This window comes from Balaenoptera musculus, chromosome 3, assembly GCF_009873245.2.
Source record: "Balaenoptera musculus isolate JJ_BM4_2016_0621 chromosome 3, mBalMus1.pri.v3, whole genome shotgun sequence".
Classification (NCBI taxonomy): Eukaryota; Metazoa; Chordata; class Mammalia; order Artiodactyla; family Balaenopteridae; genus Balaenoptera; species Balaenoptera musculus.
Window position 1 is genome coordinate 132,045,806 of NC_045787.1, and position 26,072 is coordinate 132,071,877.

The 26,072-nt window shown below is 44.4% G+C and overlaps 1 protein-coding gene across 9 annotated transcripts in view; it reads left to right on the forward strand.

Annotated features, from left to right (window-relative positions):
• Positions 1–7,675: 7,675 nt before the first annotated feature.
• CYFIP2 (cytoplasmic FMR1 interacting protein 2) overlaps positions 7,676–26,072 on the forward strand; it is a 126,851-nt gene continuing 108,454 nt past the window's right edge. For 2 of the 9 annotated variants that reach the window (XR_005019433.1, XM_036848504.1), the window contains exons 1-2: positions 23,023–23,092; positions 24,553–24,692. Coding sequence is in view for 8 of the 9 variants with exons in the window: in XM_036848504.1 (XP_036704399.1) it covers positions 23,089–23,092; positions 24,553–24,692 (144 nt within the window). In the remaining variant the exon portion in view is untranslated. Of the gene's footprint in view, positions 7,769–7,814; positions 8,185–8,558; positions 8,712–10,939; positions 11,070–15,582; positions 15,593–23,021; positions 23,093–24,552; positions 24,693–26,072 lie in introns of those variants that run through there. The other 7 variants (XM_036848507.1, XM_036848506.1, XM_036848505.1 and 4 more) reach the window with 7 other exon arrangements.

Below are 26,072 nucleotides of genomic sequence, written 5' to 3' on the forward strand. Positions count from 1 at the left end.
TATGATTGTGTTACTGTCAATTTCCCCTTTTATGGCTGTTAGCATTTGCCTTATGTATTGAGGTGCTCCTATGTTGGGTGCATAAATATTTACAATTGTTATATCTTCTTCTTGGATTGATCCCTTGATCATTATGTAGTGTCCTTCTTTGTCTCTTGTAATAGTCTTTATTTTAAAGTCTATTTTGTCGGATATGAGAATTGCTACTCCAGCTTTCTTTTGATTTCCATTTCCATGGAATATCTTTTTCCATCCCCTCACTTTCAGTCTGTATGTGTCCCTAGGTCTGAAGTGGGTCTCTTGTAGACAGCATATATATGGGTCTTGTTTCTGCATCCATTCAGCCAGTCTATGTCTTTTGGTTGGAGCATTTAATCCATTTACATTTAAGGATATTATCGATATGTATGCTCCTATTACCATTTCCTTAAGTGTTTTGGGTTTGTTATTGCAGGTCTTTTCCTTCTCTTGTGTTTCCTGCCTAGAGAAGTTCCTTTAGCATTTGTTGCAAAGCTGGTTTGGTGGTGCTGAATTCTCTTAGCTTTTGCTTTTCTGTAAAGGTTTTAATTTCTCCGTTGAATCTGAATGAGATCCTTGCTTGGTAGAGTAATCTTGGTTGTAGGTTTTTCTCTTTCATCACTAAATATGTCTTGCCACTCCCTTCTGGCTTGCAGAGTTTCTGCTGAAAGATCAGCTGTTAACCTTATGGGGATTCCCTTGTATGTTATTTGTTGTTTTTCCCTTGTTGCTTTTAATTTGTTTTCTTTGTATTTAATTTTCGATAGTTTGACTAATATGTGTCTTGGCATGTCTCTCCTTGGATTTATCCTGTATGGGATTCTCTGCATTTCCTGGACTTGATTGACTATTTCTTTTCCCATATCAGGGAAGTTTTCAACTATAATCTCTTCAAGTATTTTCTCAGTCCCTTTCTTTTTCTCTTCTTCTTCTGGGACCTCTATCATTTGAAGATTGGTGCATTTAATGTTGTCCCAGAGGTCTCTAAGACTGTCCTCAATTCTTTTCATTCTTTTTTCTTTCTTCTGCTCTGCAGTAGTTATTTCCACTATTTTATCTTCCAGGTCACTTCTGTTCTTCTGCCTCAGTTATTTTGCTATTGATTCCTTCTAGAGAATTTTTAATTTCATTTATTGTGTTGTTCATCATTGTTTGTTTGCTCTTTAGTTCTTCTAGGTCCTTGTTAAACGTTTCTTGTATTTTCTCCATTCTGTTTCCCAGATTTTGGATCATCTTTACTATCATTACTCTGAATTCTTTTTCAGGTAGACTGCCTATTACCTCTTCATTTGTTCAGTCTGGTGGGTTTTTACCTTGCTCTTTCATCTGCTGTCTGTTTCTCTGTCTTCTCATTTTGCTTAACTTACTGTGTTTGGGGCATCGTTTTCACAGGCTGCAGGTTTGTTTTTCCCATTTTTTTTGGTGTCTGCCCCCAGTGGCTAAGGTTGGTTCAGTGGGTAGTGTAGGCTTCCTGGTGGAGGGGAATAGTGCCTGTGTTCTGGTGGATGAGGCTGGATCTTGTCTTTCTGGTGGGCAGGACCGCATCCGGTGATGTGTTTTTGGGGTGTCTGTGACCTCATTATGATTTTAGGTAGCCTCTCTGCTAATGGGTGGGGTCGTGTTCCTGTCTTGCTAGTTGTTTGGCATAGGGTGTCCAGCACTGTAGCTTGCTGGTTGTTGAGTGGAGCTGGGTCTTAGCATTGAGATGGAGATCTCTGGGAGAGCTTTCGCTGTTTGATATTACATGGAGCTGGGAGGTCTCTGGTGGACCAATGTCCTGAACTCGGCTGTCCCACCTCAGAGGCACAGGCCTGACACCCGGCCAGAGCACCAAGACCCTGTCAGCCACACGGCTCAGAAGAAAAGGGAGAAAAAGAGAAAGAAAGAAAGAAAAAAATAAAATAAAAAGAAATAAAGTTATTAAAATAAAAAATAAAAGAAAATTATTAAAAATTTAAAAAAGTAAAAAGTAAAAAAAAAAAAGAAAGAAAGAAGAGAGCAACCAAACCAAAACACTAATCCACCAATGATAACAAGTGCTAAAAACTATACTAAAAAAAAAAAAAGGACAGACAGAACCCTAGGAGAAATGGTAAAAGCAAATCTATACAGACAAAATCACACAAAGAAGCATATACATACACCCTCACAAAAAGAGTAAAAGGAAAAAAATATATCTATCTATCTATCTATCTATCTATCTATCTATCTATCTATCTATCTATATAAAGAAAGAGAGCAACCAAATCAGTAAACAAATCTACCAGTGATACTAAACTCTAAATACTAAACTAAGATAAACATAAAACCAGAAACAAATTAGATGCAGAAAGCAAACCCCAAGTCTACAGTTGCTCCCAAAGTCCACCGCCTTAGTTTTGGGATGGTTCCTTGTCTATTCAGGTATTCCACAGATGCAGGTACATCAAGTTGATTGTGGAGATTTAATCCGCTGCTCCTGAGGCTGCTGGGAGAGATTTCCCTTTCTCTTCTTTGTTCGCACAGCTCCTGGGGTTCAGCTTTGGATTTGGCCCCGCCTCTGTGTGTAGGTCGCCTGAGGGCATCTGTTCTTCACTCAGACAGGACGGGGTTAAAGGAGCAGCTGATTAGGGGGCTCTGGCTCACTCAGGCCCGGGGAGGGAGGCGTACAGAATGCGGGGTGACCCTGCAGAAGCAGAGGCCAGTGTGACGTTGTAACAGCCTGAGGTGCGCCATGTGTTCTCCCGGGGAAGTTTTCCCTGGATCATGGGACCCTGGCAGTGGCGGGCTGCACAGGCTCCCAGGAGTGGAGGTGTGGAGAGTGACCTGTGCTCGCACACAGGGTTCTTGGTGGCGGCAGCAGCAGCCTTAGCGTTTCATGCCTGTCTCTGGTGTCCGCGCTGATAGCTACAGCTCACACCAGTCTCTGGAGCTCATTTAGGTGGTGCTCTGAATCCCCCCTCCTCGCGCACCCTGAAACAATGGTCTCTTGCCTCTTTGGCAGCTCCAGACTTTTTCCCGGACTCCCTCCTGGCTAGCTGTGGCGCACTAACCCTCTTCAGGCTGTGTTTACGCAGCCAATCCCATTCCTCTCCCTGGGGTCTGAACTCCGAAGCCCAACCCTCAGCTCCCGGCCCCTGCCCGCCCCAGCGGGTGAGCAGACAAGCCTCTCGGGCTGGTGAGTGCTGGTCGGCACCGATCCTCTGTGTGGGCATCTCTCTGCTTTGCCCTCTGCACCCCTGTTGCTGCGCTCTCCTCCGTGGCTCTGAAGCTTCCCCCCACCTCCCCCCCCCCGTCTCCTCCAGTGAAGGGGCTTCCTAGTGCCAGAAGTGCAGGTCCTGTCCCTATTCTTTTGTCTTACCCAGGTATGTGGGGAGTTTCTTGCCTTTTGGGAGGTCTGAGGTCTTCTGCCAGCGTTCAGTAGGTGTTCTGTAGGAGTTGTTCCACATGTAGATGTATCTCTGATGTATTTGTGGGGAGGAAGGTGATCTCCATGTCTTACTCCTCCGCCATCTTGAATGTCTCCCAAAGCTCCCATTTTTGAGTATATATGATGGCTCTTCTTACTGTGTTGCATTGATTGTTTCATTTAATCTTCCAAGAACCCAAGGGATAGAAACAGTTATGATCGTCTCAGTTTTGTAGCTGAGGAGTACGGTGCTCAGTAACTTAGGAAAACCATTCATGGTCCCATAATTAGTAACAGGCAGAATTCGGGCTTGAAGCTAGACCTGTCTGTTCCCAAATTCCATGCTCCCAACCATTCTGTGGGGTGGATTATAGGGCCACTATGCCAGCCTCTGAGAATACAGCAGCACCAACCTCATTGTACCTCGGCTATGTTGTTGCATTCCAAATCTGGTTTGGAATATGTTCAAACTCTCCTCACCCGTTCTCATCCAAAATTATGGTAAATGGTATTTGTTTAAATAAAGATGAAAGGTCCTTTGCTGTCAAGTTCTATGTAAAATGTCTGACCTTCAGGGGACGCCAGTTCTCTAGAAGTCACGGAAGTGAGCAAAGTGAGAAAAAAACAGCAGAGAAGAGAGGGAATGCATTTCCAAATGACCCAGGACAGAGCTGCAATGTTTCAATAGCAAAAAAGCCCCCAATATTTCATCTATAAAACAACAGAGCTACTTCTGAGGATTTTGTGAGGATAAAATTTGCCCATCCATACACAGTACTTGGCACAGAGACTAATCCCAAATAAACATCCAATAAGTGTTAGTGTAGAATATCTGCTTTAACAAATTTTCAAAGAAGGAAATAGGCAACCCAGTTTCCTATGGAAAGACCTGGGTCTGGGTCCAGCCAGCCTTGGGCAACCCTTCCCCTCTCTGGGCCCCAGTTCTTTCATCTGTAAAATGAGGCAGTTTTGAGCAAGTGGTCAGGTTTTATCTAATGGACAATGTAAATTGTGTAACTGACCATCAAGTTTCTCTTTTCCTGCTAACTACACGAATGTTTAACTACACAAACCAAATGTGTGAGCCTACTGTAGCAAACCCAAAGTACATGGAGATAGTTTTTGTATCATTCACATTTTCTCCATCTCATATCCCTTTTCCTTTAAAAAAAATTGTTACTGATTTAAAAACATTTTAATACAATGTGTCTCTGTAACTTGCATTAAATGTGGTTTTAGAATAAGGTGACACAGTAATGAAAACATGGATTCTGTTTGGGAGGGGGGAAATGAGGCTATATATAATTTTGGTTAAAAGTTAAAAGCATAAGTTTTGGTTTCACTACCTTGAGCAAGTTATTTAACCTGCCTTAGTTTCCTCAATTATAAAATGGGACTAACAGTTATAGTTTCCTCATAGGATAATTTTAAATATTAAATGAGATAATGCACTTGGTAAATGTTAGCCATTATTATTAATATTAATATTTATGTTTTCTCTCTCCAGAACCAGTTCTTATGCCCATTTCAGATGCACCACTATCGGTTTCTATGAAACAGGGTCTGCCGATGGATTTTAAAAGGAGACGTAGATGTCCTGACTTGGGGCTTTTCTAAAAACAAGGCAATGTTGCCACACAGAGAACTGCAGTGCGTGGCCCACAACTTTGCAAGTGGCGAAGCAATTCTCACCTTATAGCTGTGGTCCTCTCATTGCCGATGGTGCAGCCTGGGGTTGGACGGGAAGGATATCTGAAGGCAGTAGACAGATGGCTCCAAATTTCAATGGCAACGTGTAAGCTTTCGCTTTCGATTATTCATTCAACTCACTTTTACTATTATCTCTATTATTTTACATAATAGAACGCCTGTTAGGTACTAGGCACTGAGGATGCAATGGAGAGCAAGACACATCTCTGCTCTGTTAGATTTTATGTTCAAATGGTGGTATGCAGGCAAGTATGCCAACAATTACAACACAGCATAACAAGTGGTAAGGTAGAGGAAGCCCAGGGAGTTATGGCAGCATGGACGGCTGACCCTAACCCAACCCAAACGTGGAGGGGTCATGGAGGAAGCAACAGCTGAGTGGATACCAGAAAGATGACTAGAAGGTAGGCACCATTGTGGGGGAAAAGTGTGGAAAGGGTAGGGAAAGGAGGAGAGATCATTCCAAGCAAAAAAGCCTAGCTTGTGCAAAGGCCAAATGCAAGAGAGAACACAGCAAGTTTGGGGAACTAAAAGATTCCTCTTAGCTGAAGCACAGCGAGCTTGTTCACAGCAGAAAAGACTGGACAGGTAGACTCCAGATCATGGAGACACTTGTAGGCCACGGTAAGGAGGTTTGGCTCCATCCTGCGAGAAGTGAGGAGCTAGTGAATGCTTTAAGCATGGCAGGGGCATGTCCTTTGTTTTAACTCATGCAGTCTTCCACATGCAGGGGGACCTTGGAGTATATCCAACCTACTTCACTGTACAGATGGGGAAACATAGGTGAAGTGACTTATCTAAGATCACTTAGTTGCAAAACCAGGACCAAAAGGCAAGCCTCTGGATTTCCAAAACAGTGGTTTCAACAAAACCACATTGCTTCCCCTTACAAGCAAATAGAATTCAGGGGCCAGGGAATTATTTTTGCCCAAGATCTAACCAAACATATACATAATCGTCTTTTTTGTTTTTAAGCAACGTGTTCCTGCAAGGTGAAAAGACAAGGAAGGAACCACAGGGAGAAATATGTTTTCCAGAAATCTACAGCATCTAAAATAATACGCCGTATAGAATGAAAATCCAATCTCTCATTGTTAGATATTTGTAATCACTGACACCCAAAATCCCAAGGATCACAGCAGAAAATTAAAAATTAAAAAAAAGAAAGAAACCTCAGTTCTGTTTTTAAAGCCATCCTGCACAAACACACCCACAGCTTTCTCACATGGCACCAGGGACAGAATGTATATATATATATAAGTCATCCTTTCTGAAATAGCAATTTAAATTAGAATGAGTGATGTAACATCAAACCACAAAGGATCATGAATACTGAGTGCTAGGGAAACGATGTGAGATCAGGTAGGGCAAAGGCTTCCACAAGTTCTTTGCTGAGTGTTGAGTAATGTGGCTCCTCTATAAATAGCCCCTGATAGGAAGAGCTGAGTGATTAATTAGAAATTTGTGCGCCCTTTGTAAATATTTCAGAAAGGTTCCCCTGTAGCAAGACTTTACCCCTTAACTTTAAAAAGTTTCAAATGCTTTCAAATTATTTACCTTGTGACGTAGGAAAGGCAACTCTTATTCCCCACATTGTAGATAAGGTGGCACCTCAGGAACAGAGTGGTGAAGTGACTTGCTCAGGGGTCCCAAGGTTGGAATTCGGTGCTGCCTGACTTTCACCTGGTTTGAGGGCTCACCAGGCTGCATCTCCATGAGAACCGTTTCTTTGGAGACTTAGAGCAGATAAGTCTTGAAGAGAAAGGTGCCTGTCCTCTCAGTTTTTTCCCGGGCTTTGCCAGTAAATACTTCCCGTCACCATGTATTTGCCTTTTTGTCCATGAGGCAATTAATTCTTCCTGAAGGAAGCTGAGGGAGATCCCTGCTTCAAAGAGGGCAGCTTCAGAGATTTGGCCCCAGGGAAGTGAAAGGGAGGGTGAGAAGGTAATTTTGAACAGAGGAACAGCATTTGGCATCAGACTCCATTGGTGGAAGTCCCCTCTCCCCAACCCTCAGGTTTATTTTCTATCACTTCACCCTGTTCTTCTTCTTCACAGAACGTCTCTCAGTTGGAACTGGACATTTGCTACGTACATTTATTCCCCGTCTCTCTTAATAGATGATAAGCTCCAAAAGTGCCGGGGCCTGTCTTTTGTACACCAGTGCCTACTCAGCTCCTGGCACGGTGCTTGGAACAAAATAGGTGCTCGATAAGTATTAGGGAGATAAATGAGCACTTGGAAATAATGTGAGATCAGTGAGGTCCGAAAGGAGCCCAAATCTTCAGTCCTCCTACTGCTGCAGGTGTGGTTGCCAGGCCTGGGGGGTCCTGGGGACAAGTTCTCCCTAAGCGGCGCGGCTGGCTCTCCCGGGGCGGGAACACGGGTTGCAGGTCCGGGAGGCGCCGGCCGCGCAGAGGGGCGCGCCCAGAGCCCCTGGCCGCAGCCATTTCCTGCTCTTTGTGTGACAGCCGCAGCGGCGAAGGGGCGGGATACCCGGGGCGGAGGAGGAGCCGCGGCGGTTGGAGGGGCGGGGCCGAGGGCGGGGCCCAGCGCGGCTGCAGCGGAGCGGAGCCGGGCAGAGCATCCTGCGCCCCGGCGCGGGCCACCGCAGTAGGCTCGGGCCGCTCCCCTAGACCTGCCGCAGACCCAGGTAAGCGGTGCTGGCAGGCCTTGGGGCCGGCGTGGGGACTGGGATGCTGCTGGGGATGGCGACGCGGCCGTAAGAATGCTCGAGGGGCCGGCACCTCTTCTCCCAGCCCCGGGGGTGTGCTCAGCACGGCGGCTGGGCTAGCGCGGCCTGGGGGCCCCCGAAGCCCCCGGAGGCTGGGCCTCCGGCCCGGAACAGCTCCCTGCCCCCTCTGGCCCACCCTGGGCCCCGAGGCGCGTACCCCCTGCGGGAGGCGCTGACGCACGGCGGAGCTGGGGCGCGGCGGCTGTGGCAGCAGCAGCAGGTGCGCGGCCTGGGCCGGAGCCGCCGGCCGCGGAGGAAGCGGCGCTCATCCCGAGCATCGGAGACACCTGCAGCGGCCGCGAGCCCGGCGGCGGCGGCGGTCTCTCCGCGCCCAGGTACTGCAGAGCGCCGGCCGCCGCCTCTGCCGCCCCGGCCACCATCACCTCCCGCAGGGCCAGCGAGAACCGCCTGGGCCCGCCTGGCAGCGGCCTCGGGCACACAGAGCCCTTCAGTGAACGTGAGATGGGTGGGGCGAGGGGCGAAGAGGCGGCGTTTGGAGGTGGGGGCTTTAATGAGAGAGGAGGCACGCCTGACCAGCTTTGAAGCCTTCCGGCCTAGCATCGCTCTCCCTCCTGGCTGTCTGGGGGCGGGGGAGGAGGTACGGGAAAGGAGGTGAGTGGGCTGACTCCTGGGGAAAAGGTTGGGTTTTCATGAGCTCTGAACAATCGGGAAGATGCCTACCTGTCTGTAGTAGGCTTCTGCTTTTCAGGGCAGCCCTCCCCCTCCATGGGTATACACCGTCTGAAAAGGAAGAGAAGGGCGTGCTCTGCGTGTGGCAGTGGGGACGGCGGCGGGAAGCATGGTCCGAGAGGAGTGTGGTTGTATTGAGAACCCTGCAGAGAAGGACGCTGGGACTGCCCAGGTGCCCTCCCCAGCCTAGGGAATTTGACCTCTGCTTGCCTAGTTTCCCCAGCACAGCAGAAAGACTCACCAAGGGCTGATGGGCTCTTACAGCCAGGCCAAGAAGGAGACAAGTATCTTTTCTTGCCGGCTCCCGGGCACCTCCTGGCTGTGCCCCCTTTAGGACAGGGGCTGTCTTACGTTACTTTGGGGCACAGGCCCTGTTGCAAGCCATGCTGGCAACCATGAGATCACAGATGTTGGAGGGCAAAAATCTAGGTTCACATCCCTGGCAGGATGGTGAAGGCCTTGAAGATTGTTTTCTCCACCATCAGACCTTCCTTCTCTGTGACCCTCCCTGAGACTGCCCACCTCCAGTTCCGTACACTGTCCTGTGCTCCACCATCCCCCCACCCATTCTCCTGTGTCAAAAATTGTTTTCAAGAAAGGAGCCAGTGAACACATTTATTCTCAAGAGCTAAATACACAAGAATTCCCCATTAGACGCAGGAGGTGTTTTAGAAGTCATCTGACCAGAAAGGAAACAGAGGCTTAGAGGCATTTTAATGGGAAACAACGCTTTAAGTAAATAATATTTGATATCTCTAATGGTGGAATTTCAGGCAGTGGGCTGGAAGTGGGAGTGGGGAACTGGGTAGCAATTTTGGGGAACAACTTGATGAAATGACACCAGTTAGCAGCTGTAGGCTGTGTTTGCTTGCTGCAGGGGCAGCTTTGGCCCTAAGGGCAAAAATACCATAGGAGTATGTGTGTGTGTGTGTGTGTGTGTGTGTGTGTGTGTGTGTGTAACTGGTCAGGGGTTACTGTCACTGGAGGGTATTGTGGAGCGCCCAGTGTACACTTGGAGGAGGTGAAACTTTCCTATAGAGAGTTACTTGTTGGCACTGGCTACCATCTGCCAGGGCAGCTCCGAGGCCACAAGGAGAGCGTGTTATTGCTCACAAAGCCAGTGCCTCTGGCTAGTTCTGCAGGCTGAGCCTCTGGCTGGGGGCATTAGCGCTCTGCTCACTAAGCTTCTTTATTATATTTCCTGGCCAGTTCTGACTGGTTCTGTAGGCACCCAAGTCTGCCTTATTCAGTCCCTGCTGGTAATGGAAAAGGAAAAACTCATTTTAGGCATTAGGCCAATAGTAGGGTGTAAAATCCACCAGGATCGGAGAGTTTTACTCCAATCCAATCAGAGGCTGGCCCAGAGAAGACAGTAGGCAAGAATTTAAAAACTGGAAAAGGGTCTCGGGGGAACAGTACGTGTCCCCTCTGATATATCATGCCCTCTCGGACATTCAGTGGGCCTCTGCTGCTGTCATTGACCAGCAAGCCGAATTAGGTGATGAATAGGCAACAAGCTAATTGACATTGGGAGCAGCACTCCTGGAAAACAGTGCTGAGCTCCAGTCTTCATGTTTGAGGATCAGCCTACACTCTCAAAGAGGTTTCTTTTGGCCGCTGTTGGCCCCAGGGTTCCACCAAGAGCTGCACAAAATGGCCTTTTATAGCCTCCATGTGGCCACTGTAACAATGAGTCTATTTCTTTACTGGCGAGTATTAATTATTCACTTGTAGTTGACGAAACCAGGCATCAGTCACCTTATTGGAGCCTTTGTAAAAGGCCTTTGGTCTTATTGTTCTGAGGAGCAAAGCTAAGCCTAGGGTCCAGAGGATGGACCCTGCATTAGTAGTGGAGGTGGGGCAAGAGGGTAGAGCATACTGTCACCTCGGGCAGTGACACGGTGTGCCAGCTGTGGTGGGGAAGGAGCTGGTACTTAATTGGATGCTCTAGTAAACAAGGGATGCATGCAAATGCTATGTAGAGTGTCTAGCACATAGTAAGTACTATTATATTTATATGTTTATCGTTATAATGTATTAATTACATAATCATTAAGAATGTGGCTCATGCCACATTATATATTGTGTGTCAATTTAAGAAGACAGATCTTTTGTTGTTGTCATTGTTGACTCTGCTAAAGGATTCCGTGGCCTTAGAAGGCCTCCCACAGTGAAGGTTCCACCCTGGTCACTCAGCAGACACCTCATTGCTGGTGGCCATGTCCAAGAACAGCACACCTGTGAGTTGGCTGGTGTAAGTCTTCATTGCTGGGGATGAGGAGGGATAGGAGTTCCTTGACCTGCTAAGAGGAGTCCCAGTTTGGGGGAGGAGGTGTCGTCAACCCCGAGTTCTTACCAAGTGTTCTACCTCCGAGCCTTCCTGGATTTTGCTTTTCCCAGGGGAGTTGGTCTCTGTGACCAAGGAACCCAGCCCCAGGTTGACCTGCAGAAGGTAGCCAAAGAAAGCGTGATAAGATGTGGTGTCAGCAAGGGCTTCAGCTGGGAAGTGCTCCTGAGTAGCACACTGAAGGTGGGTATAGCTGGAGTAGGAAGAGAGAAGGGGGAGGGAATATGCCCAGTGGAAGCCCAGAGGTAGTTCTCACATTTCAACACAGATCAGGAAGGACCTCTTCCTCTGTGTACATTCAGCATTTTGCAACCCAGCCAAAAATGTTGAAGGCGTGCTTCGCTTCCCCCAGCGGACGAAGCAGTACCGTAGTCTTCGGACACAAGATTTATCCCTGACTTGCTGTGTGCCTTTAAATCAGCCTCTACCTCTCTGACTTTGAAAACTGGGGAACCGAAAGCAGCCTGCCCAGCTTGTTACCTACCTGTTGGCCACAGGAGCCTGCAGATGAGATAATGTTTGTAAACCTCAGGCTGAGAAGAAAAGGCCCTGGAAACAGAGGAGAGAAGGAGATTCCTGAATGTGTGGCTCCTTTGGATGGCTGCCCTCCATTCCTAAAGGAACAATTTATTAATTATATATTGTGTGTCAACTTAAGAAGACAAATCTGTGGTCTCTCTGCACCACTGAGCCAACTGAAAGGGAAACTGAAAGGCACTTTGTGATTCACAGATTCCGTCTAGGGCCCTGGATGGTCTTGTCTGAACAAAGACACTTCAGAATTCAGTCAGTGCGTGTGGGACGCCTCCCAGGATGCAAAGATGTTGGGCACTGGCTGCCTAGCCATGGCCACTATGCTAAGCACGGTGTGTGATGTGCCTCAAAGGACCGCCATTCACGCCATACTTCTTGGACCCTGGCAACAGAGGCAAAAACAAATCGGGTGCAAATTCTTGAAAGAAATTGTTTTGAGAAGGCAGAGGTTGGGGTCAGGCAGAATTTCTTGCAGGGATCATCCTGACTGAGTGGCATTTTGGTAGACTTGCAGCAACTCAGGAACAGTACAAGCAGAGAGGAAAGTAAACATGACCTGGAGAGCTGCCCGATAAAGACCCAACGATGACTTATCAATAGGTCTTTTGATTTTGTGTTTGCATCGTCATTAAGCCATCGTAGAGCAGTGGTTCTCAGACGTTCATCTCTTCGTGGAGCAGAGAGACGTTTAGTGTGTCCGTGGTGTGTGGTCTCTGTCTTCTAAATAAGGCAGGAGATGAGGTCCTCTGCAGAAGTTAAAGGTGGTGGACTGGTTAGGAAAGTGAGGGAGATGTCCGGAGATTTGGAACAGCTGCCTTTGTGGGTGGAATAAGAAATCAAATGGGGATGAATGAGAGCATTGTCTAACTTTACTGAAGGCCCAGCTGAGATCAAAGAGAATCTGCAGGGCTGACCCTCATAGAAGACACTCAGTAACTCAGTGTTAAGTGAAGGGATACCTGAGAATGATTTTCTATTTGTGCTTTTAAATTGTGATGGCTTAAGACCGATTCAGGTAAGGTATGAATGGTGAGACAAGAATTCAAAACTCAGGGTCAGCCATCATCCTCCAAGTATGCTATACCTTCATAAGAGAAAGAGAAATGAAGTTCTGCTTTTTATTTTTTGAGGTGGACACTGTATGACAGGAGAATTTTCTAAATATATCTCTTCAGATTCTTACAGTAATAAGGCTGACTTAGATATGGTACCTTAGGGGACCATGATGTTTAAAATTTTTTTTTTTTTTTAAATCAGAAGACATGAATTTTGGCCATTGGCTCTTGTATTCAACAAATAGTTCATGAAGTGTTAATTAAGCAAGTAATGCCTAGGATGTGCCCAGCTCTGTACTAGTTGCTATGGGTCAGACCCCCCAAAAGATGACAGTTATCCTTGCCATTTTTGGTGGTGCAAAGAATTAGTAAAATATAAAGCAGTTTATAATGCAATAGGAAATTGTGGACTCCAGACTGTGAGTGCTATGGGAATCCAAGAAATGAAGGTTGTGGTGGAGTTCGGCTGGTCAGACCTTCATGGAGGGGGCCTGTCTTGAATTGGGCCTTGACAGTGGTCAAAGGTAGGATATGAGAAGGGGAGAGGACAGTCCACTAGGGAGCGGAGAGAGTTTGAGCAAATGCACAAGGCAAGAATGTCCATGGGCAGGTTTATGGCACCGTAAGTACTCTTGCCACAGTGGACAGGCCGTGTTGGGAAGCATATTCTTGAAGGACGTCCTTTGGATGGAGTGTCTCATTTATAGTCACAGTCATTTGCTTTTGAGTTGGAATGACCCTGAGAGAGGTTCAAGTTCAGTGATTCCTAACTAGTTGTTTTTGGGTTTGCTTTTGTTTTTTCCTAAGTACATTTGATGGACAGTATCAACATACTCAGTACATCACACCCAGCAGCCATTCCCCTCCCCAGCTCTACCCCATTTTCTCCCACTCAAGAAAAGAGATGAACATGCAAACAATGATACCATGGGAGGACTTTGAACCCTCCCTCACACATAATAAAAAGCACCTTGTTTGCAAACCTCACTAGTCAAACTGTTACTGGGACAAGTTGCCGCAATAACCATCGCAACAGAGGTTTTGCCATCATGGTTGAGAAGCACTACTAGACCAGCCTTCATATTTTACAGACAGAGAAATGGCCCTTTTAGAGTGAGGGAAAGTGTGGCTTGGGGGCCTATGTCAGTCTTCAGGCTGAGCCACATTCGAGTTGCAACTTCACATCCATGAAGCTGAGGTTTGCATGCCCCGAGCCGGTGGTCGAACTGAAGTCTCGCTCTTTGTTTCCACAGCAGGTGCAATGGCTTCCCTTTCTGAGTTTTAGCAGGTGCCTCTGAAAGGCAGCTCCTCTCCCCAGACACAAGTCACGTTGGTGCCCCTCCTGTGGTGCCCTGTCACAGGCCCCAGCGGGAGCAAATCAGCACGCTGCCTTCTGTGGCATGACCTCCCCTCCCAAGAGGGTGGGATCTGCCGGGTTGGGTTGTCAACGGAAAGGCCTCCTCAACCCTGGCAACACAGGAAGCAGCTGAGTGAAACGGCAAATGGAGTGGCAAGCCCCTTAGCCCCGCCAGGATCTTTTTCTTTGCTGTAAACAAAGAGGAGGGTAGGCCTTCTCCAGAGACCCAAGTCGAGGCTGACTTGGACTTCTCTGCTGTGACCTCAGGTCCCCTGTGTGGAGAGAGGCTGCAGGTGACGGGGCCTCTGGGCCTAGGAGACCCACAGGGAGGGACTTACATAGCAAAGGCTGCCTGAGACAGAGCAGTGGACTGGCCAGCTGTCTGACTGCCAGCAAGGAAGCCTTGAGTTGTTGTCTTTTAAAGTAAATTTTAAATTTTTGATCAAAGCAAGACACGCACATGCTTAAATGAATCAAATAGTATTGAAAGACTCACAGTGAAAAGCAAGCATCCAGTGCCCACCTCCCCCAGAGGCTGCTGCTTTTAACTGACCATTTCTTCCAGTAGTTGCCTCCAGATCTCTAGATGACATGCTTATGCTGCTCTTTCTTGATTTGTCTATTCTATGTGTCATCTATTCACTTCCTGCTGTGATGGATGAAGATTTCGCTTTCTGACACCATCCGCCTCTCTCCCCTGCCCTCATCTCCCAATATAGTAAGAGCTCTCTTTTAACCCAAATCATATTTAAAGCATCTCCCTTATTGAGACCTGTAAATGATGACCACGAGAGAGCCAAGCAATGTCCTTTGATTGTAGTATTTCCTTTCTTACATGGATTTTTGTTTTACTGCAGAATTCTTCCTCCGTCCTTCCCTCCCTCCCTCCCTTCCTTCCTTCTTTCTAATATTCCTCTTTTTCTTTTACGGCGCTGTCATATCAGTCATTGTGTCAGGTCCCCTTGTCTTCCCAGGAAGTTGCAGTGTTAGCCCAGCTCAGCCCCGAACTAGCCAAGGGACCCTGCCCAAGTCCTCTCGTGTCTCGACCTCAGTGTCCTTACAGTAAAAAGAGAGCTCGGGTAGGAGGCCAGAGACCCATCTTGTCCTCATTCTAAACCTCAAAGCCCATCACCCCACCTCAGAGATCTGTATGTCTGAGGAGTCCCTCCTCCTGGGCGGGGCAACCCCAGGCGCTGGCAGGTGGCAGTGCCACAGAGACAGGCCGGGGAGGGGACTGGTTGAGGCCCTGCCTCACGGTGGTCCGCTCACCCTGCGGTGTAGGGGCTGCGCCCTGGGGAAGCGTGGCTGCGTCGCTTGCTCTCTTTTTCGCCCCTGTTCATTTTCATCCAGCACAGTCTCTGCGCGTAAGGGCAGCGTCATACTCCCCAGACTCCCCCGGCTCCCGCCCCAGCTCCAGCTCCCTTTGCCCCACTCCCGCTTATGTTCCATATACCCAAAGTTCCCCAAAAGCGGTCATACAAATACTAACATTTTTTGGTAAAAGCTTCATTGAGATATAGTTCACATATTGTACAATTCACCCATTTAAAGCATATAGCTCAGTGGCTTTTAGTATATTCACAGAGTTGTGCAACCATCATCACGATTAATTTCCGTAACATTTTCATCACCCCAGAAAGAAACCTCATACCCTTTAGCAACACCACCTCTTTCCCTCAGTCTCTACCCTGAGGCTAGGCAACTACTAATCTACCTTATATCTCTATAGATTTGCCTATTTTGGACATTTCCTTTAAAAGGTATGTTATGCTTCTTTCACTTAATGTAATTTATTATTTCCAAAGTTCATCTACATTGCAGCATGTATCCATAATTCATTCCTTTTTGTGGCTGAGTAATATTTCATGGTATGGATATACCATATTTTATTCATCTGTTCATCAGTTGATGGATATTTGAGTTGTTTCCCCTTTTTGTCTATCACAAATAATGCTACTGTGAGCATTCATGTACAAGTTTTTTTGTGAATATATATTTTCATTTTTCTTATGAATATACCTAGGAGTGGAATTGCTGGGTCTTATGGTAATTCTGTGTTTAAAAACGTAAGGAGGGACTTCCCTGGTGGCACAGTGGTTAGGAATCCGCTTGCCAGTGCCGGGGACACGGGTTCGATCCCTGGTCCAGGAAGATCCCACATGCCGTGGAGCAACTAAGCCCATGCGCTGTAACTACTGAGCCTGCACTCTAGAGCCCGCGAGCCACAACTACTGAGCCTGCGTGCCACACCTACTGAAGCCCATGCGCCTAGAGGCCGTGCTCCGCGACAAGAGAAGCTACTGCAATGAGAAGCCCGCGCACCGCAACGAAGAGTAGCCCCCGCTCGCTGCAACTGGAGAAAGCCTGAGCGCAGCAACGAAGACCCAATGCAGCCAAAAATAAATAAAATTAAAAAAAAAAAATTTTTTTTTAAACGTGAGGAACTGCCGAACTGTTTATCAAAGTGGCTGTACTATTTTACATTCCTACCAGCAATGAACGGGGGTTCCAATTTCACACCCTCACCAACACTTGTACTTACCTGTCTTTTTGATTATAGCCATTTTAATAGATGTGAAGTAATATCTCATTGTGATTTTGATTTGCATTTCCCTAATAACAAGGAATAATAATCATCTTTTAATGTGATTATTGGCCATTTGTATATCTTCTTTGGAGAAAAGTCTGTTCAGATCCTTTGCCTATTTTTAAAATTGGGTTGTCTTTTTATTATTGAATTTTAAGAGTTCTTTGTATCTTCTCCATGTTTAGCAGATATATGATTTCCAAATATTTTCTCCCATTCTGCAGATTGTCTTTTCACTTTTTTTTTTTTTTTGGCCATACTGCACAGCTTGTGGGATCTCAGCTCCCCAACCTGGGATCGAACCTGGGCCCCAGCAGTGAAAGCACTAAGTCCTAACCACTGGACTGCCAGGGAATTCCCTCTTTTCACTTTTTTGATGATGTCTCTTGGAAGTACAAAAGTTTTAAATTTAATTTTGATGATGTGTAGTTTTATCTTTTGTTTATTTCATTGTTTGTGCTTTTGGTGTCATTACATATTCCAAAGTCACAAGTGTTTACTCCTGTGTTTTTTTCCTAGGAGTTTTATAGTTTTAGGTATTACATTTAGGTCTTTGATCCATTTTGAGTTAATTCGTTATATGGTCTGAGGTAGAGGTTAAACTTCATTCTTTTGCATGTGGATGTCCAGCTATCCCAAAACCATTTGTTGAAAAGAGTATTTTTTCCCCATTAAATTGTCTTGGCAACCTTGTCAAAAAATCAGTTGACCATAAATGTTATCTTTGGATTCTCAATTCCGTTCCATTGATCTATATTTCTGTCCTTATGCCAGCACCACACTGTTTGATTACTGTAGCTTTGTAGTAAATTTTTACATCAAGAACTGTGCATCTTCCAATTTTGTTCTTTTTCAAGATTGTTTTGGCTATTCTAGGTGGGTCCCTTGAATTTCCATATGAATTTTAGGATCAGTTTGTCAATTTCTGCACAGAAGCCAGCTGGGATTTGAATAGGGGTTACGTTGGATTTATATCAGTTTGGGAAGTGTTGCCATTTTAACAGTGTAAGTCTTCCAATCTATGAAAATGGGATATCTTTTCATTTATTTGGGTTGTCTTTAATTTTTTCAACAGTGTTTTATAGTTTTCAGAGTATACATTTTACAATTCTTTTTGCTGTATTTATTCCTAAGTATTGTATTATTTTTGATGCTATGGTATATAGAGTTGTTTTCCTAATTTCATTTTTATATTGAGCATTGCTAATGAATAGAGATATAATTGATTTTCCTTATATTCTTATATCCTGCAACTTTGCTGGACATGTTTATTCATTCTAATAGTTTTCTAGTGTATTTTTTTGGATTTTCTACATACAAGATCGTGTCATCTTCAAGTAGAGATAATTTTACTTCTTCCTTTCTAATGTGGATATCATTTATTTCATTGCCTTTCCTAATTGTTCTGATACCCTGGCTAGAACCTCCAGCACAATGCTGAATAGAAATGGAGAGAGTGGACCTCTTCGTCTTCTTCCTAATCCTGGGGGAAAGCATTTAGTCTTTCATCATTAAGTCTGATGTTGGCTGTAGCTGTTTTTGTAGCTGCCCTTTATCAGGTTGAGAAAGTTACCTTCTGTTCCTAGTTGGTTGAGTGTTTTTATTATGAAGGAGTGTGAGTTTTGTGAAATGCTTTTTCTGTATGTGTTGAGATGATCCTGTGGGATTTGTCGTTTATTGCATTGATATGGCTTATCACATTCATTGATTTTTGGATGTTATTGTTAAACCAGTCTTACATTCCAGGGTGAATTTCACTTGGTCTTGGTGTATAATCCTTTTTATATGTTGCTGGATTTAGGTTTTGTTGGGGGGACTAACATTTATGATGCACTTTCTACCTACCAAGCTTTTTACATGGGATAACTCAGTTTTCAAAGCATATGAGGTAGGAACTGTTATTATTCTTTATATCAAAATGAGGCACGTGAGGCTCAGAAACATTATGCCATCTTCCTAAGGTCACACAGCCAGGTAGCGGCAGACTCAGGACTCTAGTTCACTACCACACTAAACCACCTCTAGTGAGCATATCAATGGTGGACGTGAGATGATTTTCACATGACACTCAGACCTGTGTTTGTTTTCATTGTTTTTTATTTTTTGTAGTTTCCCTCTGCTTCTCTATTAGTGATTATGATATAAAGCTTTCTAAAATATATTTATAAAGTAGAAACAAAAAGTCTATTTAGAAAACATACTAAGTAAATCATTGTACAGGCAGTTTATGGATATGACTGCATATTCTGTGTTGATTTAAATTATCTATGTTATTAATAATGAAGGAGAAGGAATGGGAAACTAGAATTGAAGACATGCTAAGTCATCTCTTTCCTCCCGTGTTGTCGGGGAATTCAGGTATTTTCATGTGTTCTTTCATCCATCCGGTACTTCCTCAGTGCCTCATCTTTCCTTGGCACCCTACTAAGGTCTCCAGGGTTTTCAGTGATGGGTAAGAAATGGTCTCTGGCTTCAGGGAACTTGCACATGCATGCATCGTTCTGTTCTGGTTTCGGGGGGCAACATATATTTTATTTCGTGGGCAAACTCAGATTGAGTGCTAGTGGCCGCTTGGAGTTTTGTATTTCACAAGAAGGATTCTGAGGCTACCCGTGGACTCATTGAGAAATAGAGATGTTATCAATGAGCAACATTTGCCCTGGTATGGGAAGAGGAAGTAGCAGTACTTTGGAATTTTTTCCTTGCTCTGTCAAATGCTGCTCCAAATGTTTTTTTTTGAGGGCGACAGTCTAAGCCTCCCTTAGATTTATTTTTATATTTATATATTTATTTACATATTTACTTATATATTTTTTTATTTGCAGATATAAAGATACATATGCATTTTTTTTAACTTTATTTTTATTTATTTGTTTTAGTGGAGAGATTTACAGCAAGGAAAATATTTCTTGGCCTCTCATGAAACCCGAAGGTGACAGTTACCTAATCTTTATGGCTTGACAGAGTCTTACTCTTCAGAGGAAGGAAAAGGCAGCCAAGTTGGAAAAAAAAAGAAACTAAAGTGCTTGGGACCTTTCAAAAAGGTACAAAAGTGGTGCAGTCTAGAAGAAAGGGCTTAGAACTGGGAGTCAAGATATCCCATTTCTAAAAAAAAAAAAAAGATATCCCATTTCTGCCCTAACTCAGTCACTAGTAGTGACCATGTGACCATGAATGAACGTTTTCATTTCTTAGCAACAGTGTGTCCTCCCTAGAAAAACAGCAAAAATAACACCTGTCCCCTCGAACCTGCAAGGGTGTTATGATTGAGGAAATCAAAATGAAAGTTCTATAGAGTTAAGAATTAGTGTAATATCTCTGATGCCTTCCTCTTGTGTAGGAGAGTTGCTGCAATGTTTAATTCATCCATTCGCTCTCTTAAAAAGAGGCCATCCGACTAGCTAATATTTCCCAAGTGCTTGCTGTGTGCCTGCTGTTGGGCTGAGCATTTCACGTGCTGTAATGTTATATAATCCTCATAATAAATCACTGAGGGCAGGGACTATTAATCATCGCCCCTTTACAGATAAGGAAACGGAGGCTCAGAGAGGTTAAGGAACTTATGGTTATGCAGCTAGGAAGTAACAGATGGCAGATATGAACACAGAACTCGAGCTTACCCACGATACTTAGCCTAGTTTTCCATGTCATTAAACCTTCTGACTTTTTTCGTTTTTCTTCCAGAAAGTCAGTCAGAAAATAACAATGCAGATCTTTTGCTTAGAGAATAGCAACCTGCATTTCCAAAGCCAGGCTCTCCTAGTGCCCATCCTGCGTCTGTGAGGCCCCTTGCTTCTTGTTCAGGATCTGTCAGTCATCTCAGTGGGGGGGTGGAGGGGTGGAGGGGTGGAGGGGGTCGGGCACGGGGCCTACAAGACCTTCTCAGAAGCAGATTGCCCGAGAGCCCAGTGTTATTACTACTTGGTGAAACCAGGCCCCTGAGTTTCAGTTTGTTATGCAGATGCTGAATTTAAATCTGTCATGAATGCCCCACATTGCAGGTTGCAGCTCTGTCTGGTAAATGGTGCTCCCAGAACAGTGTTAGTTTTTTTAATATTTTATTAATTTCTCTTCCAAAGTGACAAAATGACCACGTGGTCGTAGACTCCATATTAAGAATTCTTCTCCTTTGGAAGACTGCATAACAGGCAGGACACTTGCGCTGGAAAAGAAGTACTTATTTTCATGTATACCTCTGATAAAATTTCCGGAATGTTTTTTCTTTCTGACTGATGTGGAGTTGGCAGTGACTTCTAGCACTTGGGCTAAAAATGTCTGATTTCCTTCTCCCTTAGGCAGTGAATGATCCGCAAAGAAACAGAGAAGTCCATTAGAGAAGCTGTATTTGTAATGGAAATAAAGACTCCTAATTTATTGGCTCTGTAGGTCGTTCACTTATTGAGTCTCATCAAGGGAAGGACGGGGGTATTATTGTGTTAAAGGGGAAAATCTTAAGGGTTATTCTGGTAAATGAGTATTTTAGAATCTGAGAAGCCTAGAAGAAACCCAGGTAACAGGAGGAAGGAGAAGGTAAAGATCATAAGTAGGAGTCAGGGAAGATGAAGGAAGGGAAGACAGATTAGACCTGGGAGTGTATACATTGAGCTGGGAGTTTTTATGGAACATTTCTGACGTATTTAAAATTGGAGGGACTTCCCTGGCGGTTCAGTGGTTAAGACTCCGAGCTTCCATTGCAGGGGGCCCAGGTTCAAGCCCCGGTCGGGGAACTAAGATCCCACATGCTGCGTGGCGTGGCCAAAGATAAATAAATAAAATAAATTAAAAAGTAACATAAAATTGGATAAAAAATTATCATAAATCTCTATGTGTAAGCATCACACAGGATTGACAGTTATTAACTTTAGCTGATTTTGTCTCATTTATTTCTCACTCTTCCCCCATCTGATATGATTTGGAAGCAAACCCCTGTATCCTTTTATCCATATTTTAGTAGGTATTTGTCGAAGATAAGGATTATTTTAAAACATAACCTCAATATTGTTGTCGCATCTAAAAAATAATAACAGTTTCCTTAATACTGTCAAATATCGAGTCAGTAACTAACCAGAGAAATTTTCCTGTTTTCTCATATATGTTACGATTTCATCTTTATGGTGGTTGGTTTGAAATAAGATCCAAATGAAGTAAAACCATGTGATAGTCTAAGTCTCTCATCATCTATAACTTCCCCCTCTATCTCTTTTTTTTTTTCCCTTGCACTTTATTTGTTAAAGATGCTCAGTCATTGGTCCAGCAGACTTTCCCATAGATTGTATTTTACTGAGTACCTCACTGTGGTGTATTTTAACATGTTCTGTCCTCTGTATTTCCTGTCAGATTGTATCAAAGGCTTGATTAGATTCAGGTATTTTGTTTTGGGTTCAGCACTCTTTGTAAGGTGATGGTGTGTTTTTCCATCAGGAGGCGCATAATATCTGGTTGTCCCTCATGTAGTGATGTTAGCAGCAGTTGGTGATCAGTGCCTACATCCATTTGTTCATTAGGGGTTGGAAACTAGGGATATTTTAATTCTGTGAATATTTCTGGGGGGAAAAAAGAAATACCTTTATAAAGAGAAGCATCTCTCTCTCCTACAATTCATTTATCCAGTGGTACAGTTGGTATAGGAAAGATTGGTTCAATGTTTGCTTCTTTCCTTTTATTTATTGATTTTCAACGTAAAAGTTGGTTCACAGGCATCCTCCAGCAGTAACAAAGGCATAAAACCAAGTTTTTATTAAGTGTCTTTACGATCTCATGGATTCGCATATATTTGATATTGTTTCAAGTCCCTTGAGTTGTGCTAACTGGTGCTCAGATCACCCCATCTTTGGCCAATGGAGGCTGCCTCAGTTTGGCCCCTGGGTCCCTTTGACACAGCCCTGGTAGTCATAGATAAATAGTTGCTTCTAGGCCTTTCTTATAAGACAAACCTAGGTTCCAAGCCCAGCTCCAGCACTTGCCAGCCCTTGACCTTGAAAAGTGACCTAAATTCTGAGCTTCTGTTTGCTCATCTGTAAAATGGGAATAATCATAGTACTTACCTTTATAAGGTTGATGCAAGATTAAAATAGCTGAGTGCTTGGCAGCGTGACACAGAGTAATGGCTTTAAAATGTTAGTTTTATTATTATTTGAATTAACGAAGAGAATTATTAGGGCTTTGGCGCTTACAGATCATTATGCCCTGGACAATCATTAACCCTTCCTGCAAAATGGACTTAACATTAATGTACTAAAGAGGACAATCTTTTCTGTGGATTGGCAAATGGTTTTGCTGTAGAACTGAATGCCACACTTAGAATTCAGGCCAGAGAAGAGAGCAGAGGAAGCAGCATAGGTGTGGAGAGGGCCTGAAACCACCCCCATGAGGCCAGGCACCTGCAGAGGGCAGAGGAGGCAGTCACTTCTGAGCTCCCCCGTGCCCTCATTGGATGTGGCCTTCACTGTTGCCATAGCGCGTGACAGGGAGGTGAGTTGAGAACTCAGTGAAGTGTGAAGCGGTAGGTCAGCAGCTCAGCCCCATCTGCCCTCCCAGCCGGGCCTAAAGGAGACACAGGGGCAGCCCGCGTGAGGTGCACTCTGCAACTGTGTCAGCCCTTCACGGCCTGGGCCCAGCTCTGCTGTCGCTGGTCCTTTTCTGCCCTGGCCTCTGACACCACATTTCCTAATGAGTGAGGCAAATTCTCTGACACTCTGAGACTCCAGCCCTGAAGCAGGTCTCAGGCTTCCCTGGGATTAGGGATGGGGAGGGAGGGAGGGCGCTCTCCGGAGTGCAGTCAGCCTTCTCCGTGTTTCCTCATTCGAATATGCTAAAGGATTAGCAGTTGCTGCCGCCGCTGCTTATTATTATGTTATTAATCTTTTCTTAAAAGTCAGTTTTCAGATTTTTGTTCACCTAGTCTACTATTTGTTTTGTTTTGCTGTTTTTTGCTTCATTTATTTCTGCTTTTGTAATTAGTAATCCCTGCATTCTCATTTTTGGGGGTTGATTTTTATCCTTTTTTAGGTTTTTGAGTGGAAAATTCAGTTCATTTAATTCTGCTTTCTTATTTCCTATGAAATGCATCAGGACATTTATTCATGCTCTCTTTCAGTTCTAAATATTTTATCATTTCTATTTGAATTCCTCTTCAGCTATGAATAACCTAGCAGTATGTTTTTACAAATTTTCATAGATATGGGGTTTTTTCTTTGCTGTAATTTGCATTATTGATTTCTAAGTTTATTGCACTGTAGTCAGTGAATGTGACTTCTAGAAGGTCATATTTGGGGGAACTTGTGAGAACTTGTTTTATGCTCTAAATCATGATCATTTTTAATTAATGTTTCACGTATGCTTTAAAAAATGAGTATTCTGTTTGCTGAGTGCTGAGTTCTTAAAATAGCAGTTAGCTCCTTTTAGGTAGATGCTGTTTAGAACCTCTTCAGCTTCACTGCCTGGCAAAGTTCTCATCACAGCCGCTGTACTCTGCCAGGGTATGAGACACAAAAATGTCTATTTTGGGCTGATTTGTTTGGTGTGGCTCACAAAACATACCATATGTCCAGGCCAAGGAAGACAATGGCTCTAATGTTTTTGCAAATAAGGTTAAATTTGCTGGAGTCTGAATTCTTTGACTCGCAGCTTAATTTCAAACTCTGGTTTCAAGTTGATAATCTTTGGCTCGCTCAGTCATGGATGTTTGTGTTATGCAATAATTTAAGAGTGGAGCTGATAAATATCTTCTTGAATAACAAAAGCTGGAGGCTGACTTTGGCCCATGTTCTAGCGTCAAGCATAGTTTGAGGTCCTTTGCTTCTAGTCACTGTGGTTGTATGAGTGTCAACATAACTTCTCTGAGCCTTGTTTTTCCATCAGTTATGTGGATATGAGACCACCTGCCATCAGAGGGTTGTGGTGAGGCTCAGTCAAGGCAATAGACATAAAAAAGTACTTCGTAAACTGTAAAGAGATCCTCAGATATCAGGCACGGGTTGAGGGCACCACGTGAAGAAGTAGCAAGTGAAAGCGGTCTCGGTGCGTGTTCCTCAACTCCCCGGGTTCTCCGGAAGGAGCCTGGACAGGGTGAGCTTGGGAGAAGTGTTTGAAGGCCCCTGAAACTCTCCGTTTCCTTCTCTTCCATCCCCCCAGTGCGGACAACAGAAACTGCCGCCATGACCACCCACGTCACCCTGGAAGACGCCCTGTCCAACGTGGACCTGCTGGAAGAGCTGCCCCTCCCTGACCAGCAGCCATGCATCGAACCCCCGCCTTCCTCCATCATGTACCAGGTTAAGTCCTCCCAGAGCACCGGGGCCAGATGGTGGGGGGTGGGATCAGGAATTCTGGGGATCCCCTGAGAGGGTTTGCCCTGAAGGCAGAGGGAAGGGGGATGCCTGCATCTAGAAGGTGAAAGGTCGTCCGCTGATGGAGTTCCTGGTGCACTGGTGGAGCTGAGTGTAAGCAATAGATAAGCTAGTAAATGTACACCAGGGCTGTTTCTCTTCCCTCGGGGAAGGCTTGTTGATCCGTTCTGACCCCAAATACCTTCCCGGCTGTTCTTGCTGCAGCACCAACCAAGGTTTTGGCAGCTCTGACCTCATGAATTAAATATCGCAATTTAGAAACCCCTAGAGCCTGCCTGGGTAATTACTTTTCCTTCATGTATGTGAGAAGAGGTCTTCAACTCCCCACGGCCGATAATGGCTCCGGGAAGCCAGTCACAGTTGTTTGCTTTTGCCTGAGAGGCAAGCTTGTGACAAACCGTGGTCAGATTGCTCAAAACCGCGATCCCACCTGGGCATGGTGGGAAGGGCATCGGTGCAGCCGTAGTCAGCCTTGCAAATAGCCCCTTGTCTGGGTGTGCTGGGCGAGTATACCATGTTATGAAAGAATTAGTTAATTGGAGATTTTTAGCTTTTTAGCTGCATTTGACCTTTTGAAAGTTCTTAGACTGCTAAATGAGACCAAATATAAATGCATAGTATATTTTAAATTTCATTCAATGGCTAGATTTATTAAGCACATGCCTGAAGGTTCAACTCATCAACTTGGTTTATTCACATTTTCTAACCCAGATTAAATTTTAATTATGTAAATATCTTTTTTATTATTAGCAATACAGCAAAGTATTTATAACAAATAAAAATTTCCCTGTAACTATGTCTATATATATACACATATATACACCCACACACCTTTTTACCATGTATATATATAATTTTTTTTTTTTTAACCAAAAGAGAATGGCACTATATTATGTTGCTCTATGATTTGGCTTTTTTAACTTAAAATTTATTATGGGTATTTTTCCTGACAACACTGCTATGCTACCACACTGTATTTAACCACCTCATAGTACTTACAAGATAAGCCCATTGTATGGATATACTATTATTTATTTAGCTTTTTGCTGTTAATGGATATTTGGATGGTGTCTAGTTTTTTTATTAAAAAAAAAATACTGCAGTTATTATTCTTGTACAGATGTATCTGCACCCTCAGGCAAGTATTTTTGCAACTGCTGGATCAAAGCAGTGTACACCTTCACCTTTTGTTTTAATATCTTCATCTTTCAAAAATTTTTTTTATTTTTTATACAATTTTTAAAGTTATTACAAAATATTGGCTACATTCCCAGTGTTGTACAATACAACCTTGAGCCTATTTTA